Here is a 20,129-nt window from a genome sequence, read left to right on the forward strand (position 1 = left end):
CCGCCCAAATGTTCACGCAAAGGAAGAAGGCGTAACTTTTATTCTCGCTGTAGTATTGTTGTTGCCGCCGCCATGTCGTGAAGACGCTGTGTGCTTCGTTGTGAAAGCGAAACTACTTTGTTTGGTCTTCCAAAAGAGGACGATATCCGCTTCGTCATGCCTAGAGCTGATCCGTGCTGGTCGCTGAGGGAATACATCAACTTTCACCGTGGACAAAGCGGAGTCCAGCCCGGGGTCTTTATTGTTTTTGGGGTGAGAAGCTTGTTGTGTTGAAGTTCTCAGAAGGTCTTAAGGAAGTTGGAGTCTATTGGTGTCTGGTTTGCTGTTTCTTATGAAATGAAGATTTAGACTGGCTGAGACTGCAGTGATTGACACCACAGATCCTGTTTTACACTGCAATTTCCAAGAATATAATGCCAGTGACAAGAGAAAGGGGCGGATTTCTGTGTTTTTGTGTTCTCGTCACATGTCTTCTCAGCAATTGTACAGCAGTGATGGTTAATGGTCAATAGTCAAAACTGGGAAAACAAGTCTGAGAGCTTCATTACACACACACACAAAACACTGTAAAAGTAGTCCATGTGACAAGTGACTAATGACTTATGAAGCTAATCGAATCAAATCACTCATGAAAATTTTTATGCTCATTGTTGTTTAAAAATGTGGGGACGGTAAGACATTTTTTTCATGTAGAGGTGTCACCAAGGCTGCATTTATGTGATCAAAAATACAGTAAAAATAGTAATATTGTGTAAATATTATTACAGTTTAAAATAACTGTTTTCTATTTGAATGTAATTTAAAATGTAGCATCATTACTCCAGTATTTAGTATAAAAGTCTATTTCCGCCACTGAATAAAAAATAAAACAAGGTAACTGCAACTTTTTATCTCACAATTCTGACTTTTTTTCTTAGAATTATGTGATAGAAACTCACAATTGTGAGAAAAAAGTCAGAATTGTGAGATAAAAACTCACAATTACCTTGTTCTATGTTTTATCCAGTTCAGAATTCAGAAATCATTCTAATGCTGATTTGAGTACATTTCTTATTATTATTGTTATCATCAATATTAAAACAGTTGTGCTGCTTAATAATTTTTTTGTGGATATCGTGATACATTTTTGTTTAGTTTTTTACATTCAGTTTTTTTACATTCAGACGTTGTTCTGATAAAAGAGCCTCCAATCTGACAACCTCAGACGTAAAACAAGTTAAGAGTGAGAAGAAGAATAAGAGTCAGGAGAATCAAACGACTGCCACACATTACAATGCTAAATACTCCTAAATATGTCGCATAACAGCAGTAAAATAGCTTTTGAATGTCGACTTTATAGGGGTGTAAAACACATCTGAAGACAAAAGCAGTGCAAAGTCCAAAATACAAGATATAAAGTTGACATCAGACAGAAACTGGCCTGAGTCGATGGTAATAGCGGTGTGCGTGACAGGTTAAATGGCATCTGTTAATAAACGGCAAGTGTGAGGGTGTGTGTGCGTGGGAGAGTAGAGCCAGTGGGAAGGGAAAGGAAGACGGTTTTGATATGTGTTGTGTTTACCATGAGAAGAGAGAGCGCTGGGAAGGGTCAGCAGGGGACATGGACCCTGTAAAGCTTGTTCATACTATCTCAACAACCATTGGAAATCAGTGTATGTTTTCAGGCCAGTCTGAACCAATTCAACAGGAACTACTGTAATTGTGGCCGTTTAGATAAAAAAAAATAAATAAATAAATAAAATTATAGTTACCATACATGAAGTAAATTAAGCCTGTTTTAAGACCATTAAGGTTTTTACTTATTGCAATTGCAAATAATTTATTGCAATTTATTGTTAGGAAATTATTAAGAAATGTATACTTTTATTCAGCAAGGACACATTGATCAAAAGGGACAGTAGGGATAGTGTTACAAAAGATTTAAAATAAATGCTGTTCTTTGGACTTTCTATTCATCTAAGTATGCTGAAAAAAATTAAGCTGCACAACTGTTTTAAAAAAAAAAAAAAATCTTGAGCAGCAAATCAGCATATTAGATGATTTCTGAAGATCATGTGACACTGAAGACTGGAGTAATGATGCTGAAAATTCAGCTTTGATCACAGAAATACATTAAATTATAAAATATATTCAAACAGAAAAGTTATTTTAAATTGTAATAATATTTTAGATATTTTACTGTATTTTTGATCAAATAAATACAGCCTTGATGAGCAGAAACATTTCACAAACATTTAAAATATTACTGACTACAAACTTTTTAACTGCATTGTATATTCAGTAAATAAATAAATTGTATACTTAATATGCCTCTTACTAAATAATTGTACTTCACAGTTTTTGAATATATAATTTTTCAGGCATTACGGTGCACATAAGAATTGTGTTACTTTACTGCACTACTGACAATGAAATGTGCTTAACTGTCTTCTTTTGAGAACAATGTTACAATACAAAAAATCTTAATGGTTTTAAAAACAGCCTTCATTTTGATTATACAAAATGCATTTCATTATTTTCTGAAATTTGGTCCACATATGTCTTGACAGATTTGGTGTTTTTGCAGTACTCTGAATGGGAATTATGAGCATTGTTTTGCTTAGCATAATAAGAAATGTAATATATATGGAGATGATGTGGCCAGACTAATGCAAACAGAGAGTTGAAGAGCATGTGATTGATCAAACACTAATATGATTATGTCTCTCTTTTAGCTGTGAGTCGCCCGTCTCCTCCTGCTAGCGTGTCGATTCAGTGTGACAGCTACGGAGTTGAAGTTCGATGGGAATATCCTGATCTGTTTGTCCCTTTTTAACCCAGCATTTTTTAGAGTGTATTGTTCAAATGTTTGGGGTCAGATTTTTTTTAGATTTTTGAAAGTCTCTTCTGCTCACCAAGGCTGCATTTATTTGATCAGAAATACAGTAAAACAGTAATATTGTGAAATATTATTACAATTCCAAAAAAAACTCTTTTCTATGTGAATATATTGTAAACTGTAATTTATTGCTGTGATCAAAGCTGGATTTCCAGCATCATTACTCCAGTCTTCAGTGTCACATGATCTTCAGAAATCATCCTAAAATGCAGGTTTGCCGCTGAGGAAACATTTCTGATTATCAGTGTTGAAAACAGTTGTGCTCTTTGCGAGGAGGAGAGGAGTCAGAGCCGACACGATCAGATATCTTCAGCTATAATAAATATGCTACCGCCAAAATTAAGTGTATGTTTAGTGTTTTTAGTGGAAATATCATCTATCATAGCAAATACCGGCAGTATAATCTAACTGTACTTCCGTGTGTTCAGGTCATTTGGATTTTCCTGAGGTTGAACTTTCTCCCAAAGACGGCAAACTTCACGTCCAGTTCACCAACCCTCTTCAGCTGTACAGAAACTCACCGGCTCTGCGCGGCCTCAACGATAATCTGAAATACTGTATCGAAACAGAAGAAGTAACGTTCACTTTCCTGTCTGCTCGCAGTAATAGTTCAACCAAAAACAAAAAACCTCACTTGAACAATCTTCAGCAGCTTTTTTCAGTATTATAATAATTTATAGCTCTAATAAAGCAACATTAAAGTAGTTCAAATGACTGCTTTGTGTGAGGTACAGATTCTAATTTAATTATTTACCTTCAAATTAAATCATTCCTGAAAATGAAAATAATTCCTTAAAATATTTATGTACGCTACACTCTAAAAAATGCTGGGTTAAATATAACCCAGCGCTGGGTTAAAAAGGGACAAACCCAGCTATTGGGTTGTGTGAATATATTGTAAACTGTAATTTATTGCTGTGATCAAAGCTGGATTTCCAGCATCATTACTCCAGTCTTCAGTGTCACATGATCTTCAGAAATCATCCTAAAATGCAGGTTTGCCGCTGAGGAAACATTTCTGATTATCAGTGTTGAAAACAGTTGTGCTCTTTTTGTGGAAATCTTGATTTTCTCTCACTTTAGATCAGTTTATTGCGTCCTTGCTGAAAAAAAGTATTAATTTATTTAACAAACAAATCTTATCGACCCCAAATCTTTGAACAGTAGTGTATATCTCAAGTCAAACGGAGTGCATTAATAATGACTAAATGCTCATTTTTCAATGAACTGTTCTTTTAAATAGTTGTAACTCTTGTTTTCTCTACAGGGGAGGAATGAAGCCTGTGAAACCTGTGAGATGAAGCAAAATACATGCGAGACGTCCGTTGTGTTTTCTGAGCACAGAGGCGAATACTGCGTCAATCTGACTGGAAAGATCGGACAGAGATTTTTCAAGCTGAGAAGCAGCTGTTTCACTGGAGACATAAGAAGCTGTAAGTGCGATTTCTACCAAACAGTCTACTGCTTATTTCTGAAGGCAGATAGACTCTAAAAAAATGCTGGGTTGTTTCAACCCAACTTTGGGTCAAATATGGACTAACCCAGCTATTGGGTTACATTTTTAAATTACATTTTTAACCAAAAGTTGGGTTAGTCCATATTTGACCCAAAGTTGGGTTGAAACAGCCTGGCATTTTTAGAGTGTAATAGTGGAAACACAGCATCCATGTGAACAGAGCTGGAAATATAGACAAATACAAGAGTTTTTATTTATGTAATTTTCTTATTTCATAGTTTCAGTGACTTCACTACTATTTCAAAATGTAGCAACTAGTCATAATAGACTATTAGTACACTCTAAAAAATGCTGGGTTAAATTCAACCCAGTGCTGAGTAAAATAGGGACAAACCCAGCAATTGGGCTGTTTTGACCCAGCGGTTGGGTTAAATGTTTAACAATGCAATTGGGCTGGGTCAAAACAGCCCAATTGCTGGGTTTGTCCCTATTTTACCCAGCACGGGGTTGTATTTAACCCAGCATTTTTTAGAGTGTAGATGCATCCAAACTTTTGACTTCAAAACTAATTAACTGCAAATTAGCACATTTACCTGAGTCCTGCCATTACAATACATAAATATTGAAGGCAAATTATATATTTTTTTACACATGAGACAAAACAGACACCGTATGGGCTCAATGGTGCGAACCTGAAACCAAAACCCAGTGATATCATATTAAATGATATGCCAAATTGTAAATCATAAATACATGCACAAGCTCGTATGATGAAATTCACTGATGTTTTTTGTTCTTCCATCCAGATCCTCCGGTCACTATGTATGTGTATCCAGTGCTGGGAGTCGTTTTAACACTGTTGTTCATAACTGGCATCATTATGCTGCTAGTGACAAAGTGCAACTCAGAAATGAAGGAGAAAGTTCTCCCTATGTTCCAGTATTTTTCTGTAAGTTGCTGTTTGACCTGTTCTCACTATTTTTGTGTACCCTTTTCAGTAAAGTATTCTGACATAAATTTAACTGAATGCAACAATTTGTGTAAGAATGACATTTCAAACAATTTACACAAAATCAATTCCTTTTTTTACTACAATCAGCCTCCATCTGTGTATTTACATCACTGCTGCACAATCCGACTTAAGCAAGACACATTAAAATGATCATAATGTAGTTACGAAATGAATAGCATTACAGTGGCACAATAATTTTTAGTTTGCTCAAGCTTTCCAGTTTTGGACACGTCAATTAAACAAATCATGGCAGATACTATGAAAGCACTATAAAGTGCTAGTGAAGCAGTCAAAATAAAGATGTAATTGTGAATGTTTTCAATTTGTCTGATTGGTGTACTATCCATTTAATAACCCCCCCAAAAAAAACTATAAAAAAAAAAATAACCAGTCACCATCAGTGTTGTTATTTACTAAAACTATTAAAGGGGTGGTTCATTGCGATTTCACTTTTTTAACGTTAGTTAGTGTCTAATGTTGTTGTTGTTTGAGCATAAACAATATCTGCAAAGTTACAAAGCTGAAAGTTCAATGCAAACGGAGATATCGTCTTTTAAAATTCTGGCAGTGTAATGCCTACAAAAACGGCTGGTAGGGACTACAACAAGTTACTTCCCGGGTGCGTGACATCACAAACCCAGATAAACCCCGATAAAAAAGGCAGCAAAGGGGGCGAGGCCATGCTGGGCTGCTTTAGAGAAGAGGAAGAGAAAACTAGAGGTGCACGTAAAAATCTGTTCATATATGAATCGCGATTCTGTCTTCTAACGATTCTAATGGATTCACAAGTTTCAAAATCAATGTTCTAAAGCAGCAGTTCTTAATACTGTTCCTCGCGTCCCCCTGCTCTGCACACGCTCTGCATCTCTCTCTCTCTCGCTCTCTCTCATTCAGCTCAGCTCCAACAATGAACTGTTACAATTATGTGCTTATTTTCACATAGCTATGAGAAGCGTTAAAGGGGTCATATGATGCGATTTCAATTTTTCCTTTCTCTTTGGAGTGTTACAAGCTCTTGGTGCATAAAGAAGATCTGTAAAGTTGCAAACACTAAAGTCTCAAATCCAAAGAGATATTCTTTATAAAAGTTAAGACAACCACGCCTACCTAAAACGGCTCGTTCTAACACACCCCACATGTCTACGTCACGATGTGAGAAGATTTGCATAACGCCGCCCAAACGTTCACGCAAAGAAAGAACTTTAACATTTGCTTTTGGTCATTTAAGCTGAAATAAAATAAAATCTAAATATTTGCTAAAAATCTTAAACTTAGGTTGAACTAAAAATGTTGCCTTGGAAGCTCACTGAAATAAAAAAAAAACATAAAAGATGAGGTATTTTAATTACTAAAACTAAAACTGCAATAAAAATAAATTTAAACTAAATAACATAAAAAATATTAGATGAAAAGAATAAATTAGAAACAAAACAAACCGAAACAAAATACAAATTAATTGTAAGTAGTAAGTACTAAAACTGAAATAAATAATAAAGCTGAATAGAAATACAAAACCGATGATTGTGCACAAGTGGATTGTCTAATGTTGTTTGGTCCAGTGTTCTTCCAAATATCTTCTTTTGTGAAGAAAGTCATGTATTTTTGGGTAAACCACGCTGTGATTGGTCAGATCTGTCCTGATGTGTTTGGTGTGAGCGTGTTACCCAGCAGCATTCCTGCACTGGGATGGGTGACTGTAACCTGTCTCTTTCTGGTTTGGTAGGATTTCAGTAAAACACACGATGATGAGTGCAGAACTCTGAAAGTGGAGCCAGAGCCTATCAGCGTTGTGAAGATCGAACCGGCCGAGGACAATAAAGAACAAGCCCCGTTACTAAAGATGAGCGATGAGGAACGGCCCTCCGATACCAAAGATCTGGGAAGTGGTGACTCGGAAGTTAAAAGCCCCTACGGGCCTAATGACCTTGTTGAAAGTGAGCAGAGCAACCAGTCGGGTTTTTACGACTGTCCACATGCTCCCAGACAACAGGAGATGAGTCCCGGAGATATGGTAGAGAGTTACGCAGCCTCACTGCTTTCAGAGGTGCAGAAGTGAAGGAAAGTACCATAAAGACAGCAAAATCCCCGTACCTGTGGCCAGGATGTGTTTTGGGAACATGATGTGGGATGGGACTGATGGTACAAATACAAGCCCTCGCATGACATCATGAAATGGAATTCGCCCAGGTTTTCCGGTTTGTGGCACAATGGAAAAATGTGTTTGGTATTTGTCTTCCTCACGGCACTCCTTTTATTTGAACCGAAACTCCTCATACACTAATTCAGGTTTGTTTTTTTTAATTCTTATTATTTTGAGCATTTTTTTGTTCGTTACTACTTATATTTGACTACATACTATAGTATTATCTTCTATTCGGACAGAGTCTTATCCTGTGGCCTTAGAACAAAGTTTTACAATATCTTTTACAAGTGCTGCTCAGGTCATGTGAATCAATCCATTGGATTTATGCTGTGTTCTCGCACGCCTCATCGGATTTGGAAATGGATCCTTGCATGGCTTTGAGTTGAGTTGATTACAGAAAAACACTTTATTATTACAATAATTACCCTCTATATTTATTGTTATTTTTTGTAAATATTAGGGCTGGGCAAGTTAACGCGATATCGCATTAATTGATTAACGCAGACAATTATTTTATCGCGCATTAACGCAGTTTTTTTTATTATTATGATAGTCCGTTGCTCACTGGCTCTGAAGTTTACGATAGCACGTGAAGACAGCAGAGAAGCGCTCTCGCTCAGCAACAGTGGAGTGCATCGTTTTGTTAACTTTGTGGTTTATTATTTTAAGTCGTTTGGGACGCGGTAACACACGGCCCTCTCACAATATATTGCTTTACAGATGTATCACTCTTGCCGCTCAGAAATGTTTACGCAATCATGCTGCACGTATCATAACATATCATTCCGCGCTTATACTCACTGATCTATACATAACTGAACCGCGCTCTGGCCCAACTCCAGGGACGGCTAAACGAACGCACTAGTCAAACGAACCGGGCTTTGGGGGTCAAACGCGCTCGGGCACGGTTAAGATTGCCTAGTGTGAATAGTAGTACACCCTTATTCTCCCGCATCCCGCACACACGAGTCTCTACCCGCCCGCACCAGCCCATCAAGTGTTGTCCCGCGCCGCACTCAGCTGCGTTGGGTCCCGCGGACCTGTTATGGTCGAGGCTCTGGACTCTGAGCATAACTTGTTTTTCTGTAACAAACTATAACATATTTTCTATAAAAACGTTAATGCCATGGTAGTGGCAAATAACTTTGGTTTTATTTTTAATTTGATTACATTAATATTATAAGTTGAGATTTACAAGAAATATTTTAACTGCTACTATGTAAAAGGAATACTGCTGTAAAAAAAAAGCACCTTATCTGATTAAAGTGTTTGCAAACCATGTTATAAGTTGAGATTTACAAGAAATATTTTAACTGCTACTATGTAAAAGGAATACTGCTGTAAAAAAACACCTTATTTGTTTAGTGTTTGCAAACCAAATGTTATTGCACTTTTGTTCATATAGCAGTACTTTTAAATGAAAAAAGTGCACAATACACTACTTTTGAATGCATTATTGAATTGTGTGCACAACAATGCGATTAATCACGATTAATCGCAGACAACCATGCGATTAATCACGATTAAAAAATATTCGTTACCAGGTATCGTGAGCTATAATAAAATGTCACATCAAACATTAATGTACACTTCTGTTCAAAAAGTTTGTGGTCAGTATGATTCTTTTTAAAGAAATGAATACTTTTATTCAGCAAGGACGCATTAATCAAAAGTGACGGTAAAGACATTATAATGTTACTAAAATAAATGCTGTTCTTTTGAACTTTCTATTCATTAAAAATACAGTATCATGGTTTCTACAAAAATATGTTTTCAACATTGATAATCATAAATGTTTTTTTGAGTATCAAAAAAATATTAGGATGATTTCTGAAGGATCATGTGACACTGAAGACTGGAGTAATGATGCTGAAAATTCAGCTTTGATCACAGGAATACATTATGATAGTATATATTCACATAGAAAACAGTTCTTTTAAATTGCAATAATATTTTACATTTTTTACTTTATTTTTGATCAAATAAATGCAGCCTTGGTGAGCAGAAGATACTTTTTTTCAAAAACATGAAAAAAAAAAGGTCACTGATCCGAAACCTTTGAACAGTAGTGTGTTTAAGTTGCTACTAAACAACTTTTAGCTTTTAAAGACACTGTTGTTTTTGTATGATGACAAAGCTTTTATAAACCAGTTTTCAATTACAATTTCCAACGAAGATGTGAATGTTTTTGTCAACTCAGAGACTCATAATCGCTGTAATTCTGACACGATGTGAACACAGAGCACGTGGTCATGTAGCAGAGCTTCAAGCTGCTCACTCCGTGATGAAAACAGGAACTTTTGAGGTCAAAGTTGTTTATTGTTCAAATCCTGTGAATGGCATTTATGCACTTTGCATAACAATGATGGGAGAGGACAAGAGATAGTTTGCATTAAGTTCAATATTGTGCCACTGGTGAAAATGTTTTTTTTTTTTCATATTGTGTTTTTATTAAAAGCTGAACGGGATTCTATGGAAAAAATAATACTTGTGTGTTGTTGTTTTTTTAATATAACTGGTTGAAAACCTTTGAATATGATGAATGTTTACCTTTTTGTACAAAAAATGCTGCTGGGTCATTAAGAAATGAACTCACGTTCACCTTCAAACCTGTTTACCTTCAAACAGTCAAACTTAAATAGAACAGTTTCTATAGATTCCATTTGTTATGATGTTTCCATGGCAACACTATTCAAAAACGTCATTCAAGAACTCGCTGTATGAGTCAAACAAACATGGAAGTTCTGGTAAGGAAAATTATGTCATCATCACGCACTGCAACAGTGTAACCTGTGAAGTGACGTGTCTTCAGTGAGGTCCTGTAGTCTCCGCTGGTGTTGGAAACATTGCAGTGATGTCGACAGTCTCTGGAGCGTCTCTGCAGTCCTACGAGAGCTTCAGGCCCTGAACGTTTGCTCTTAAATTAACCATCTGCTTCTCCTGCATCTGTTTCTCCTGTTTGAATGCCAGTTTGTTTGTTTTCTTCTCCGACCTCCTCTCCTAAAACAACAATGAACAAATAAAGGGGTTTGCCGTGGTGCTTTTTAGGCAGATATACTGCCAAGTGGTTAATACCGAGCACACTTCCCCTTCTAATGTGGGATTTTTCCACTCATTTTATTATAAAATAAGCAAAAAATCCCAATTCTGACAACTTGGAAGTGCCAGCACACTTCTTCTCAACAAGCTAATAATGTCTGACAGGTCATAACAGGTTGTGATCACTGGTAATCACAACATTAACTGCGTTAGATTAATATTTAATATTATTTTCCGCATGACACATCAGACTAACAAAACGCTGCCAGGTGGATCTGGAGGTGCCGCCACTGTACGCACCTTCCTCTCCGTCTTGATGGCCTGTTTCCTGGCTCTCCTCTCCTCTGCGCTCTCTTCCCGTGAGCGGGGCTGCGTGGAGGCTCGGGGCAGGTCCGAGTCGTTGATCCTCTCCATCCTCTCCACCTGTTTGGCCGTCAGGCCTCGTTTCGGCAGGACGTCCAGAGGAATCCCTGTCTTATCGGACACTCGGATCTGCTTGGGCTGCAAACATATATACATTTATGCATCTGGCAGATGCATCAAACCAAAGATACTTGCATTGCATTCAAGATACACATGATAACAGTTCATGCTGGATTCGAACCCATGACCTTGGTGTTGCAAGCACCATGCTGTACTGTTTGCATTAAGTGCCACGCCTCTTGGTGTTTGTGTGTTTTTAAGCTCTAATAATGCTTATGTAACCCCATCCATCCCTATGAATAAACATCTCCTCTAATAACCTCTGAGATGTGTTTTGATCACGACATCGCATGCAAACTATTATAAAGAGCAAGTAAACAAAATACATCTGTGTGCTTTATTAGTCACATTTACTATGAATTAGCTCAATGAATCAATGTTTTAAAAACCTATTAACATGTCACTCATAAGGTAGGTATTACTTGTTAAGATTAACATAAAATCAACGTCAATTCACAACAAACTCACCATTTGTTTACTAATATATACAGTATATATATATATGACACAGAGACACAAACCACATCTGAAATTTGGTTCACATGCAAAAAGGATGTGGATTTGAATTGGAAATTTAACTCGCAGTGAATCTGATCTGTCCCTTTCCTTCTTTATCTGTATAATGAAATGACTGAACAGTTTATTATATGAAACATGTGACGTGAGGCAGGTTTCTTCACCTTTGGAGGGTCCTGGATCAGTTTGGGCCGGTTGTAGAGGTTGGAGTATGTACCTGAGAGAGAAAGATGAACATGATCATAATAAGAATAACCAGGATGGCCTCAAAACATTATTATTTTGCTTTTTTTTGCTATTTTTTTACTTGGTTTTCAAAACATACTACAGTCCTTTTAATGTGTAGAAATACATACAATAATGTGATATATATATATATACACACACACACACTGCCGCTCAAAAGTTTGGGATCAGGACGATTTTTAATGTTTTTTAAAGTCTAAAGTCTCTTCTGCTCATCAAGGCTGCATTTATTTGAGTATATTTACATTTTAAATAACTGTTTTCTATTTGAATATGTTTTGAACTGTAATTTATTCCTGTAATTAAAGCTGACTTTTCAGCATGGATTCAGACTCACTGATGATGGTCTCACAGTCCCAGTTCTCTGTAGGAGGCTCAATGACCATCGTCTCGATCTCCACCTCTTCATCCTCCTCGTCTTCCTCTCTCACAGAGGGCAGCTCTGCAGAACCCAGCTGATCTGGTCTCTGACACCTACACACACAAAAATGATGAGCTCTTCTGGAGGGATCTCTCTCACACACACACAAACAGATCTGTGACAGTCGCACACACTCACTCTTTCTCTTTCTGTATGAAGTAATCTTTGAAGACCTCCTCCAGTCGCTTGCTGTCCGGTTCGATGTAGCCCTCCAGCTCTGCGTTATCCAGTGCGCCGATCTCATCATCGTCAAACTGCTCGTAAAACTATTCGACAGCACAACAAACAGTCAATTACTGATGCTTCTCTATAGAAGTGTAAAATTAAAAATAAATCAGATTTATGGTTTTAGTGCTTCAATATTTTTTGCCTGTACAACTGAGAAATATATATACTTTAAAATAATATACAAAACATTATTTATTTTTTATGTATTTGAAGGAAGTCTCTTATGCTTGCCAAGGCTGCATTTATTTAATAAAATACAGCACTGTTATGTAATATTGTGAAATATTATTAGAACATAAAATAACTATTTTCTATTTGAATATATTGTAAAATGTAATTTATTCCTGTGATGTAAATAACAGTGTTCTATTTTAATACACTTTAAAATATAATCTATTTCAGTGATCAAAGCTGAATTTTCAGCATCATTACTGCAGTCTTCAGTGTTCTCTATAGAAGTGTAAAATTAAAAATAAATCAGATTTATGGTTTTAGTGCTTCAATATTTTTTGCCTGTACAACTGAGAAATATATATACTTTAAAATAATATACAAAACATTATTTATTTTTTATGTATTTGAAGGAAGTCTCTTATGCTTGCCAAGGCTGCATTTATTTAATAAAATACAGCACTGTTATGTAATATTGTGAAATATTATTAGAACATAAAATAACTATTTTCTATTTGAATATATTGTAAAATGTAATTTATTCCTGTGATGCAGAGCTGAATTTTCAGCATCATCACTCCAGTCTTCAGTGTAACATGATCCTTCAGAAATAATTTTTACATTAAAAATAAATTAGGTTCATGCTTTTAGTCCTTGCTAATTATGTTGACAATTTTTATACAGCTCAGTACAACTAAACAAATGTAAAAAATAAACAAATAGATACATATTGCATGACAGTACCTGTTTAATGCCAGACACAAACTATAAATAATAAAATTGCTAGATTTAACGGAAAATTAAACCCATCCTATTCTATTGTTTGGTGACTTTTTTCTAACTACACAGCAAAGAAAATGTGTATGGCTGTGGCACTTTAAAGTACTAAACTGTAAAGACACAACATTTCAGAGAGGTGAAAAGAAAAAAAAGATGCAGCTGTGATCTTGCTGTGTTCTGTGTATACTTGATTTAAAGACTGTGTAAAGAAAGAAATTTGAGCTCATTGTGAACAGGCCCTTATGTTCACCGTTATGTGTGTGTGGAAGATCTGCTGACTGACCTTCTCGAAGCGGTCGTCTAGAAGCGTGAGCTGCTCATTCCTCCTCATGACGGAGGATGTGAGCGAATACTCTGTGAAACGACTCTTCGTCTCACAGTCGGCAAACATGAACTCTCTCCGGCCGCCTTCCTCATCCTCTGACAGACCACCTTCTGAATCATAATCTTGCTCCTCATCAGTGTCCTCCCATTCATCATCATCATCACCACTGAGATCAAAAACAATACGGAAACTGGTGATGGCATCTGATGTGGGCGGGGTTATGCAGATTCAAGCATTCACCCCATTGGCTAACTCACTTAATTTACACGCAATTATCACCAAACTATCAGGCTCATTTATTCCTCATGCTAATGTTTTACCCCACGCCGTCGCCCATGATGTCATTGGCTTTGATGATGAAGTCATCTTCCAGCATGTTCTCTGGGTTGTCAAAATCAAAGTCCTCATCCAGCGCAGCGACAATGTCAGGATCCATATCCAACCGCGGCCCTGGAAAGCAAGACGCAAAACTACATTTGCATTTGACAGTTTCTTCAACTACAGGAATTTTCATCTTTTTTTATGAAAATATTTTTCTTTTGGTAATATCAAGGTGACATTCCCATTCATGTTTGGTTTTGCCACTTATCAATATATTGTAAAATGTAATTTATTCCTGTGATCAAAGCTGAATTTTCAGCATCATTACTCCAGTATCACATGATCCTTCAGAAATCATCATTATCGATGTTGATAACAGTTTGTGGAAGTGGTGATATTTTTTTTCATGATTCTTTGATGAATAGAAAGTTAAAAAAGACATTTTAAATGCCTTTCTGGACACTTTTAATTATTTATTACTTACTGACCCCAAACGTTTGAATGATATTGTATTAAAACAATAATAATCATATTAAAGGGGTCATATGATGCTTTTTAAAAGATCATTATTTTGTGTATTTGGTGTAACAGAATATGTTGACGTGCTTTAATGTTCAAAAAACACATTATTTTTCAAATACTGTACATTATTGTAGGTCCTCTATTAAAACGGAGTAGTCGTCCATCATAACCCATCCATATCTGAGACCTTATTTTGGATTTCTTCATGAATCGATCGACCAATGAATCAAGACAGCCAATGAGGTATGATCTGAAATAAAGTAAATGTTTGTTCTGCAGGTTTGTGAACGCAGACACATGAGCAGGACTGATTCTGATCTCACCTGAAACAGGAGCTGCTTTGTTTAATAAACCCACTTCCTCTTCAAACTCAGACGCGAACACAGATGAGGGCAGTTTGATGGAGGCCGTCTGCATGTATGACAAACATCAACATAAAACATCAGCATGTCATCAAAACACAAGCGGAACAATGCTCATATTCTGCAGGAGATGCAACCGGACCATAACGCTGTTTGTTGTCACCCTCACTCTAGCTGCACGCATATTTTTAGTAAAAATAACCGCAAAGCTATCTAATAACACATTTAACGTTTAAAATTGTTCTTGTCATGGAAAATGGACCAAAATAATGACGAAATCAGAGATGTGTACACATTTTTGTTCCCTAATAACACCTACTTTTGATTTGAAAGAGCAAGTAACAAAACCTGATTCACAGCTGTGATGTAAACTAAAAGCTGATGGCTATTAATAAGAACTTCCTCAATTTCATGCTTGCATTTGAAATGTGTCAACACAAAAGAATTAAGCCCTGTGCTAAAATCCTTTACCTAATTTGGTGTTTCCGGTTAGGCTTTTAAAAAATAGCTTATAAATCTCTTGTTATGCTATATTACCACCAAAGCTTGGATTCAATCTTTCGGTCAACTTGTTTTCTTTCATTTAGCACAGGTTTTGTATTTCGTTTTTAAATGGATTGATTGTAGGCCTCATTGATCTGCGCTTGTACACCTGCTTTTGAGTGAAAAAGCATTTTTTGTGTGGATCAGTTTAGCAAAACGGTGCATAAGGCACGTAAGCTCATATAAATGAGGCCTACGATCAATACATTCTTGAGTAATTTAAAGCCTGAACCCAATATTTGGTGATAATGTAGCCAAACAAGTCATTTCCAGGCAATTTTTTATAGGCCGGTCATTTTTGACCAGGACTGCCAGAAGTGTAATAAGGTGGGGAAGAAATCCCCCCAAAAAAGTGCAAAAATTATCTTTCAGTGCCATGTTCCACAGAAGAAGTCATACAGGTTTAGAATGACATGAGGGTGAGTATTTTCATTTCTGTGTGGACTATACTTTTAAAGGTGCAGTATACATTTTATAAATTATATCATTAGTGTCACATGTTTAGAATATATTGTCAGATATGGAGATCTAACGGCTGCATGGAGGAGCTGCTCCTGAATGGCCTTACAGGGACGTTGACGTCCTCTTCCTCCATGTCCTCTTCATCCTCTGCAGGTTTTGGTCGTGCGTCTCTGCGTAAGCGAGGAGCAGAGACCAGCTCTGTGGGCTGGGGCGCCTCTCTCAGGTGCTGCAGGTAATCGTAGTCGTCATCAAAAAACACTCCGAACTTGCGCTGTTCCTGTTTCCTCTTCTCCACCTCCACCTGCAGGAACAAACGGCAACTTTAGTGACACAGTCAGGGGGGTGATCTTTGAATGTCATGACTGCGTAACACTACAGAACCGGTTTGGTGTGTTTGTTTTACCTTGACAGCGGGTAGAAGGACATGCTGAGGTGCAGTCTCGTCTGCTGCCAGCGGATCTTTCTGACTTCTGTGCACCAGGTGGAAGGACACTGCGTTCTCCTTACTGATGAAGGCTTTCTTCTTTCTGTGAGGCTGGAGACAGACAGATCACAAATATAATTCAGCCAACACACATATCAGTCATATTCTGCTTTAGCAGGATCATTTGAGTCACTTTTGGGTTCATTTTATTTCATCTTTGTGTGTTTGGGCCAAATGTCTTGCAATAAACACAATCAATATTATAATAAGTCTGCTTGCAGTATTATTAAAACGTAACACAAATAGATTTGTGATCAAAACTGAAGCATAAACCTTAACTGAAACAAGTCTGTCTTAGAACATAGACACTGTTTTTCGTGTTTAAATGACAAAGTTATTTAATAACTAACAGTGTAACATGTGATTTACACACTTACTGGATTCACTAGCCTGACAGCTAAATATGTAAACAAAAGAAACGTTACTCACCATTCTTACAAGCTAATGTATTATCCGAGCGTTTGTATTTCAGGTATGAAGTGACTTTAATAGTATCAATGTTATGAAAAGCAAACAACGAGGAATCAAATCAAAGGAATCCTTCTGTCAGCTCGAAACACATGGACAACAGCGGCCATTTTTGAGACAATACCATCTGGATTGACTGAAGGAGGAACGATAGTCCTGCCTTAAAGACCTGTTATAAACAACAAGTTATCATTTATATATATATATAATGCTATTTATTTATCTGATTTAAAATTATATACTGAAGCTGGTGGATAAATGACAGTGCTAAGAGGCACGGCCGTTATAGTTCAAGAAACCCCCCCTGAATCGCTTTTGGTTTAGTCTAAACGAGGGACGTGACGTACTGATGATGACGTCGGACGCTACTCGACAAATTCTGCATTTCTGAGAAACGCATTAAATGGTTAACTTTTATATTCCAACACACATTACATTGGCTTTTTGCCTTTTAATTTAGTAATTTTTCCTATATGTTTGAGTGTTCTTATTGTTGCTGTTGTAGTGTCTGTTGTTTTGATTATTTAAATATTTTTGTAATATTTCTTATGGCTTTAGAATCTTTATTAAATCTTTGTTTGTTAGTTTCCATGTAAAATTGTACCCCTTTATATTTCTATGTACACTGATAGGAATCCCCTTGATTGGCATGTTTGCTGAAAATGTTTCATTTCATTAACCAGGAATACGTTGTCCATGCCATTTGTTTCGTTTTTTTTCTTCTTCTTCTTCTTTCTGGTGTTGATTCACTGACAGAATGCTTGGACCTTGTTTAATATTAACAAAATAATTTTTATTAAACATTTCAGTTATTGGATGCTCTATCACAGCTCCTCGATAACACTAGCCACAGTGAATCATTGTCATTTTTATTTATTTATTTATATTCCTGACTTTGTTCATTTCTGCATGCACCTTCCAAGATGAAAACCTAGCGGTCTAGCAGCTCTGTGAATAATACAACATCTTGCAATTATTACAAATTCTTGCAACATCCATAAAGGGTGAATATGCCTCAGAAAAACATGAAAAATAACCGTAAACGTGCCATCAAGAACACAACACTGGAGAATTTGTTCACAAAATAATCGTAGTAAAACTTTAAAAATAAACTACGGTAAATCAGTAGTCAGTAGCAATGGGAAAGACCCCACAAACAAACAAAAAAATGTGTGTAAAGAGCTGTTCAGCAAAACAGTGAAAATCCTCAGTGGCACAGCTGACTCCATCCATCACATTGTTCCTGCTGGATTTAGTTGAATCCTCAGATGTTCATGGACAACATCAGGAACTGTGAAGAAATGAAGATTTCTTTGTAACTTATAAAAAAGCAGTAACACTACTTACTAAAATATATATGAAAGCGGCTCAAAATGCATGAAACATGTATTTTGAAAGCAATATGTGCCTTAAAATGTTTCCAAACGTTGTTAAAGCAGCACTATGTAACTTTTGGCACTCTAGCGGTTAATAAACAGAACTGCACACATCCCGCGGAGGAACATTCCAACCGGAACTACTTTTCTAAGTTTATGTCTATGGCGATTCACGCAGGTATGTGTTCCTCCGCAGCGGTGACGACCCGACCAGGCTACAATAGTCCAAATATAAGTACTTATTATAAGTGTACCGTAGTGATTCGGAATAAGACAAAAACGCGGTTTGGAAGATGAATTCATGATGTACTCGCTCATTATATACATTTTGCAAATTTTGAACACAGAAAAAGTTACACAGTGCTGCTTTAAATAAGGAAACTACTAACTAAGAACTACCACAAGGATGTGAGTTTAAATTTTTGACAAATTGGGCAACTGTTGTAGTTCATGCATTGCAACTCTATTGCAAAAAATAAATAAATACTGTTATGCTTTTTCTTTTATATTTACTAATTTAAAAATAAATGAAGTTTTACCTGCATCATGTTCAGACTGATCACTCCTTGCTTTTGACTATTTAAGGCCTGGAAAACTCCTGTAACATATGTCAAAATCTAGATTTAAATGCCAAGTTTTATTTACACTCCACATGTTTTGGAACATACTGAATATTATTAATAAAACACATAAAAACACTGCAGGCCAACACAGAAAAATTCCAGCATTAGATATAGTAGAGATAAGTCTAAGACTATTAGTTAATGCATCATCATAACGTACGGAACATGTTCTCCAGACGCACGATGCACGTCAGGTAGTCATCAAAATCAATGTCAAAATTTTCATCTGCAAACCGCAGACCCAGCAACTGCAAAAGCTTATTGTTCAACTGCATGCCTGAATGAAGAAAACACAAACGAGGTCAGATAAAATACTGCTTTCTAAATGATTCTGTTTCAATTGCACTGTAATAGTTCATCATGGGACTGTCCCGTGTGTTTACCTGCAGCATTAAGAGCACTGCGGAGCTCGTAGGATGACATGCGTCCAGAACGATCCGTATCGTAAGACAGGAACAGCATCTACAGCAGCACACGACACAACTTTACTGTTTTCATTCCGAGAAATATGCTGATATTCTGGAAGATGGTAATCAATGACAAGCTAACAAGTAAATGTATGATTCTGTAACTTACGATCCATTTCTTCAGCTTATCCCAGAAGACTTTGAACTCCTCGAATTCCAGCATTCCGGTGTTATCCACCTGCACTCGGTTCAGGAAAACTCAGCAGCAATGGCTCAATATAATATTCACATATCAAAGAGAGTGTTAGATTCTGTAATCAAACTTGAGGCAGAAGTGGGTTAGTTTAGACTAATAACACATGCACAGCCATTGAGAGGATACATCCATCAGGTTGATGATGCTGTGGCAGGTATTGAGGGTCAACCCATCAAACTTCACCTCTTTCCCTGCAGAGAGACAGTTGCATGACATGTTGGTTTTTTATTGTATTACTGGTTTTGGATGGTTAAAATGCTTGAAAATGGTGACAGACTCACTTCTGCTCAGAACATTGTTCAGCACGTGCTGCAGTTCTCGGGCGCTGATGGCTTTATCCTACATAGAGACATGGGGAATAGTGTAAAACATACACTCTAAAAAATGCTGGGTTAAATATAACCCAGCGCTGGGTTACAAAGGGACAAACCCAGCTATTGGGTTGTTTTGACCCAGCGGTTGGGTTCAAAACAACCCAACCGCTGGGTCTAAACAACCCAACCGCTGGTTCAAAACAACCCAACCGCTGGGTCAAAACAACCCAACCGCTGGGTTCAAAACAACCCAACCGCTGGGTTCAAAACAACCCAACAGCTGGGTCAAAACA

At 36.8% G+C, this 20,129-nt stretch overlaps 3 protein-coding genes across 6 annotated transcripts in view; 1 reads left to right on the forward strand and 2 right to left on the reverse strand.

Annotated features, from left to right (window-relative positions):
- LOC107746107 (uncharacterized) overlaps positions 1–7,954 on the forward strand; it is a gene marked incomplete at its 5' end in the record, with an annotated part of 16,734 nt that extends 8,780 nt beyond the window's left edge. Inside the window, 3 exons of the mRNA XM_016560193.1 lie at positions 4,146–4,311; positions 5,141–5,283; positions 7,070–7,954. Of these exons, the coding sequence (XP_016415679.1) occupies positions 4,146–4,311; positions 5,141–5,283; positions 7,070–7,402 (642 nt within the window). The remainder of the gene's footprint in view (positions 1–4,145; positions 4,312–5,140; positions 5,284–7,069) is intronic.
- A 1,833-nt stretch (positions 7,955–9,787) lies between these two features.
- ltv1 (LTV1 ribosome biogenesis factor) lies at positions 9,788–16,983 on the reverse strand. Of its 2 annotated transcripts, none has more exons than XM_016560192.1 (11): positions 16,822–16,983; positions 16,312–16,443; positions 16,015–16,209; positions 14,865–14,952; positions 14,019–14,148; positions 13,657–13,864; positions 12,333–12,460; positions 12,111–12,247; positions 11,692–11,744; positions 10,829–11,020; positions 9,788–10,489 (listed from the first exon to the last, which is right to left on the reverse strand). In XM_016560192.1, the coding sequence occupies exons 1-11, from the start codon at positions 16,822–16,824 to the stop codon at positions 10,376–10,378; spliced, it is 1,380 nt and encodes a 459-aa protein (XP_016415678.1). In that variant the 5' UTR covers positions 16,825–16,983; the 3' UTR covers positions 9,788–10,375. The 2 variants fall into 2 exon arrangements, with proteins under 2 accessions (XP_016415678.1, XP_016415677.1); XM_016560191.1 differs by having other exon boundaries at positions 10,829–11,029.
- Positions 16,984–17,717: 734 nt separating this feature from the next.
- The window catches only part of LOC107746105 (calpain-9-like), a 14,025-nt gene continuing 11,613 nt past the window's right edge, over positions 17,718–20,129 (reverse strand). Inside the window, exons 14-21 of one of the 3 annotated variants that reach the window (XM_016560188.1) lie at positions 19,804–19,861; positions 19,649–19,713; positions 19,436–19,504; positions 19,243–19,321; positions 19,020–19,136; positions 18,776–18,834; positions 18,088–18,151; positions 17,718–18,055 (exon numbers count right to left, since the gene is read on the reverse strand). In XM_016560188.1, coding sequence (XP_016415674.1) covers positions 18,125–18,151; positions 18,776–18,834; positions 19,020–19,136; positions 19,243–19,321; positions 19,436–19,504; positions 19,649–19,713; positions 19,804–19,861 — 474 coding nt within the window. In that variant the 3' untranslated portion in view covers positions 17,718–18,055; positions 18,088–18,124. Of the gene's footprint in view, positions 18,152–18,775; positions 18,835–19,019; positions 19,137–19,242; positions 19,322–19,435; positions 19,525–19,648; positions 19,714–19,803; positions 19,862–20,129 lie in introns of all 3 variants that reach the window. The other 2 variants (XM_016560187.1, XM_016560190.1) reach the window with 2 other exon arrangements.

Source organism: Sinocyclocheilus rhinocerous, unplaced genomic scaffold (genome assembly GCF_001515625.1).
Source record: "Sinocyclocheilus rhinocerous isolate Xijiao unplaced genomic scaffold, SAMN03320098_v1.1 scaffold107, whole genome shotgun sequence".
Taxonomy (NCBI): Eukaryota; Metazoa; Chordata; class Actinopteri; order Cypriniformes; family Cyprinidae; genus Sinocyclocheilus; species Sinocyclocheilus rhinocerous.

Excerpts from the sequence above, each read along its gene's own strand:
- ltv1 (XM_016560191.1), bottom strand. Across the intron at positions 16,210-16,311 it reads TCCTTCTACCCGCTGTCAAG|GTGGAGGTGGAGAAGAGGAA; the intron begins GTAAAACAAACA and ends TTGTTCCTGCAG. Across the intron at positions 11,745-12,110 it reads GGACTGTGAGACCATCATCA|GTACATACTCCAACCTCTAC; the intron begins GTGAGTCTGAAT and ends TTTCTCTCTCAG.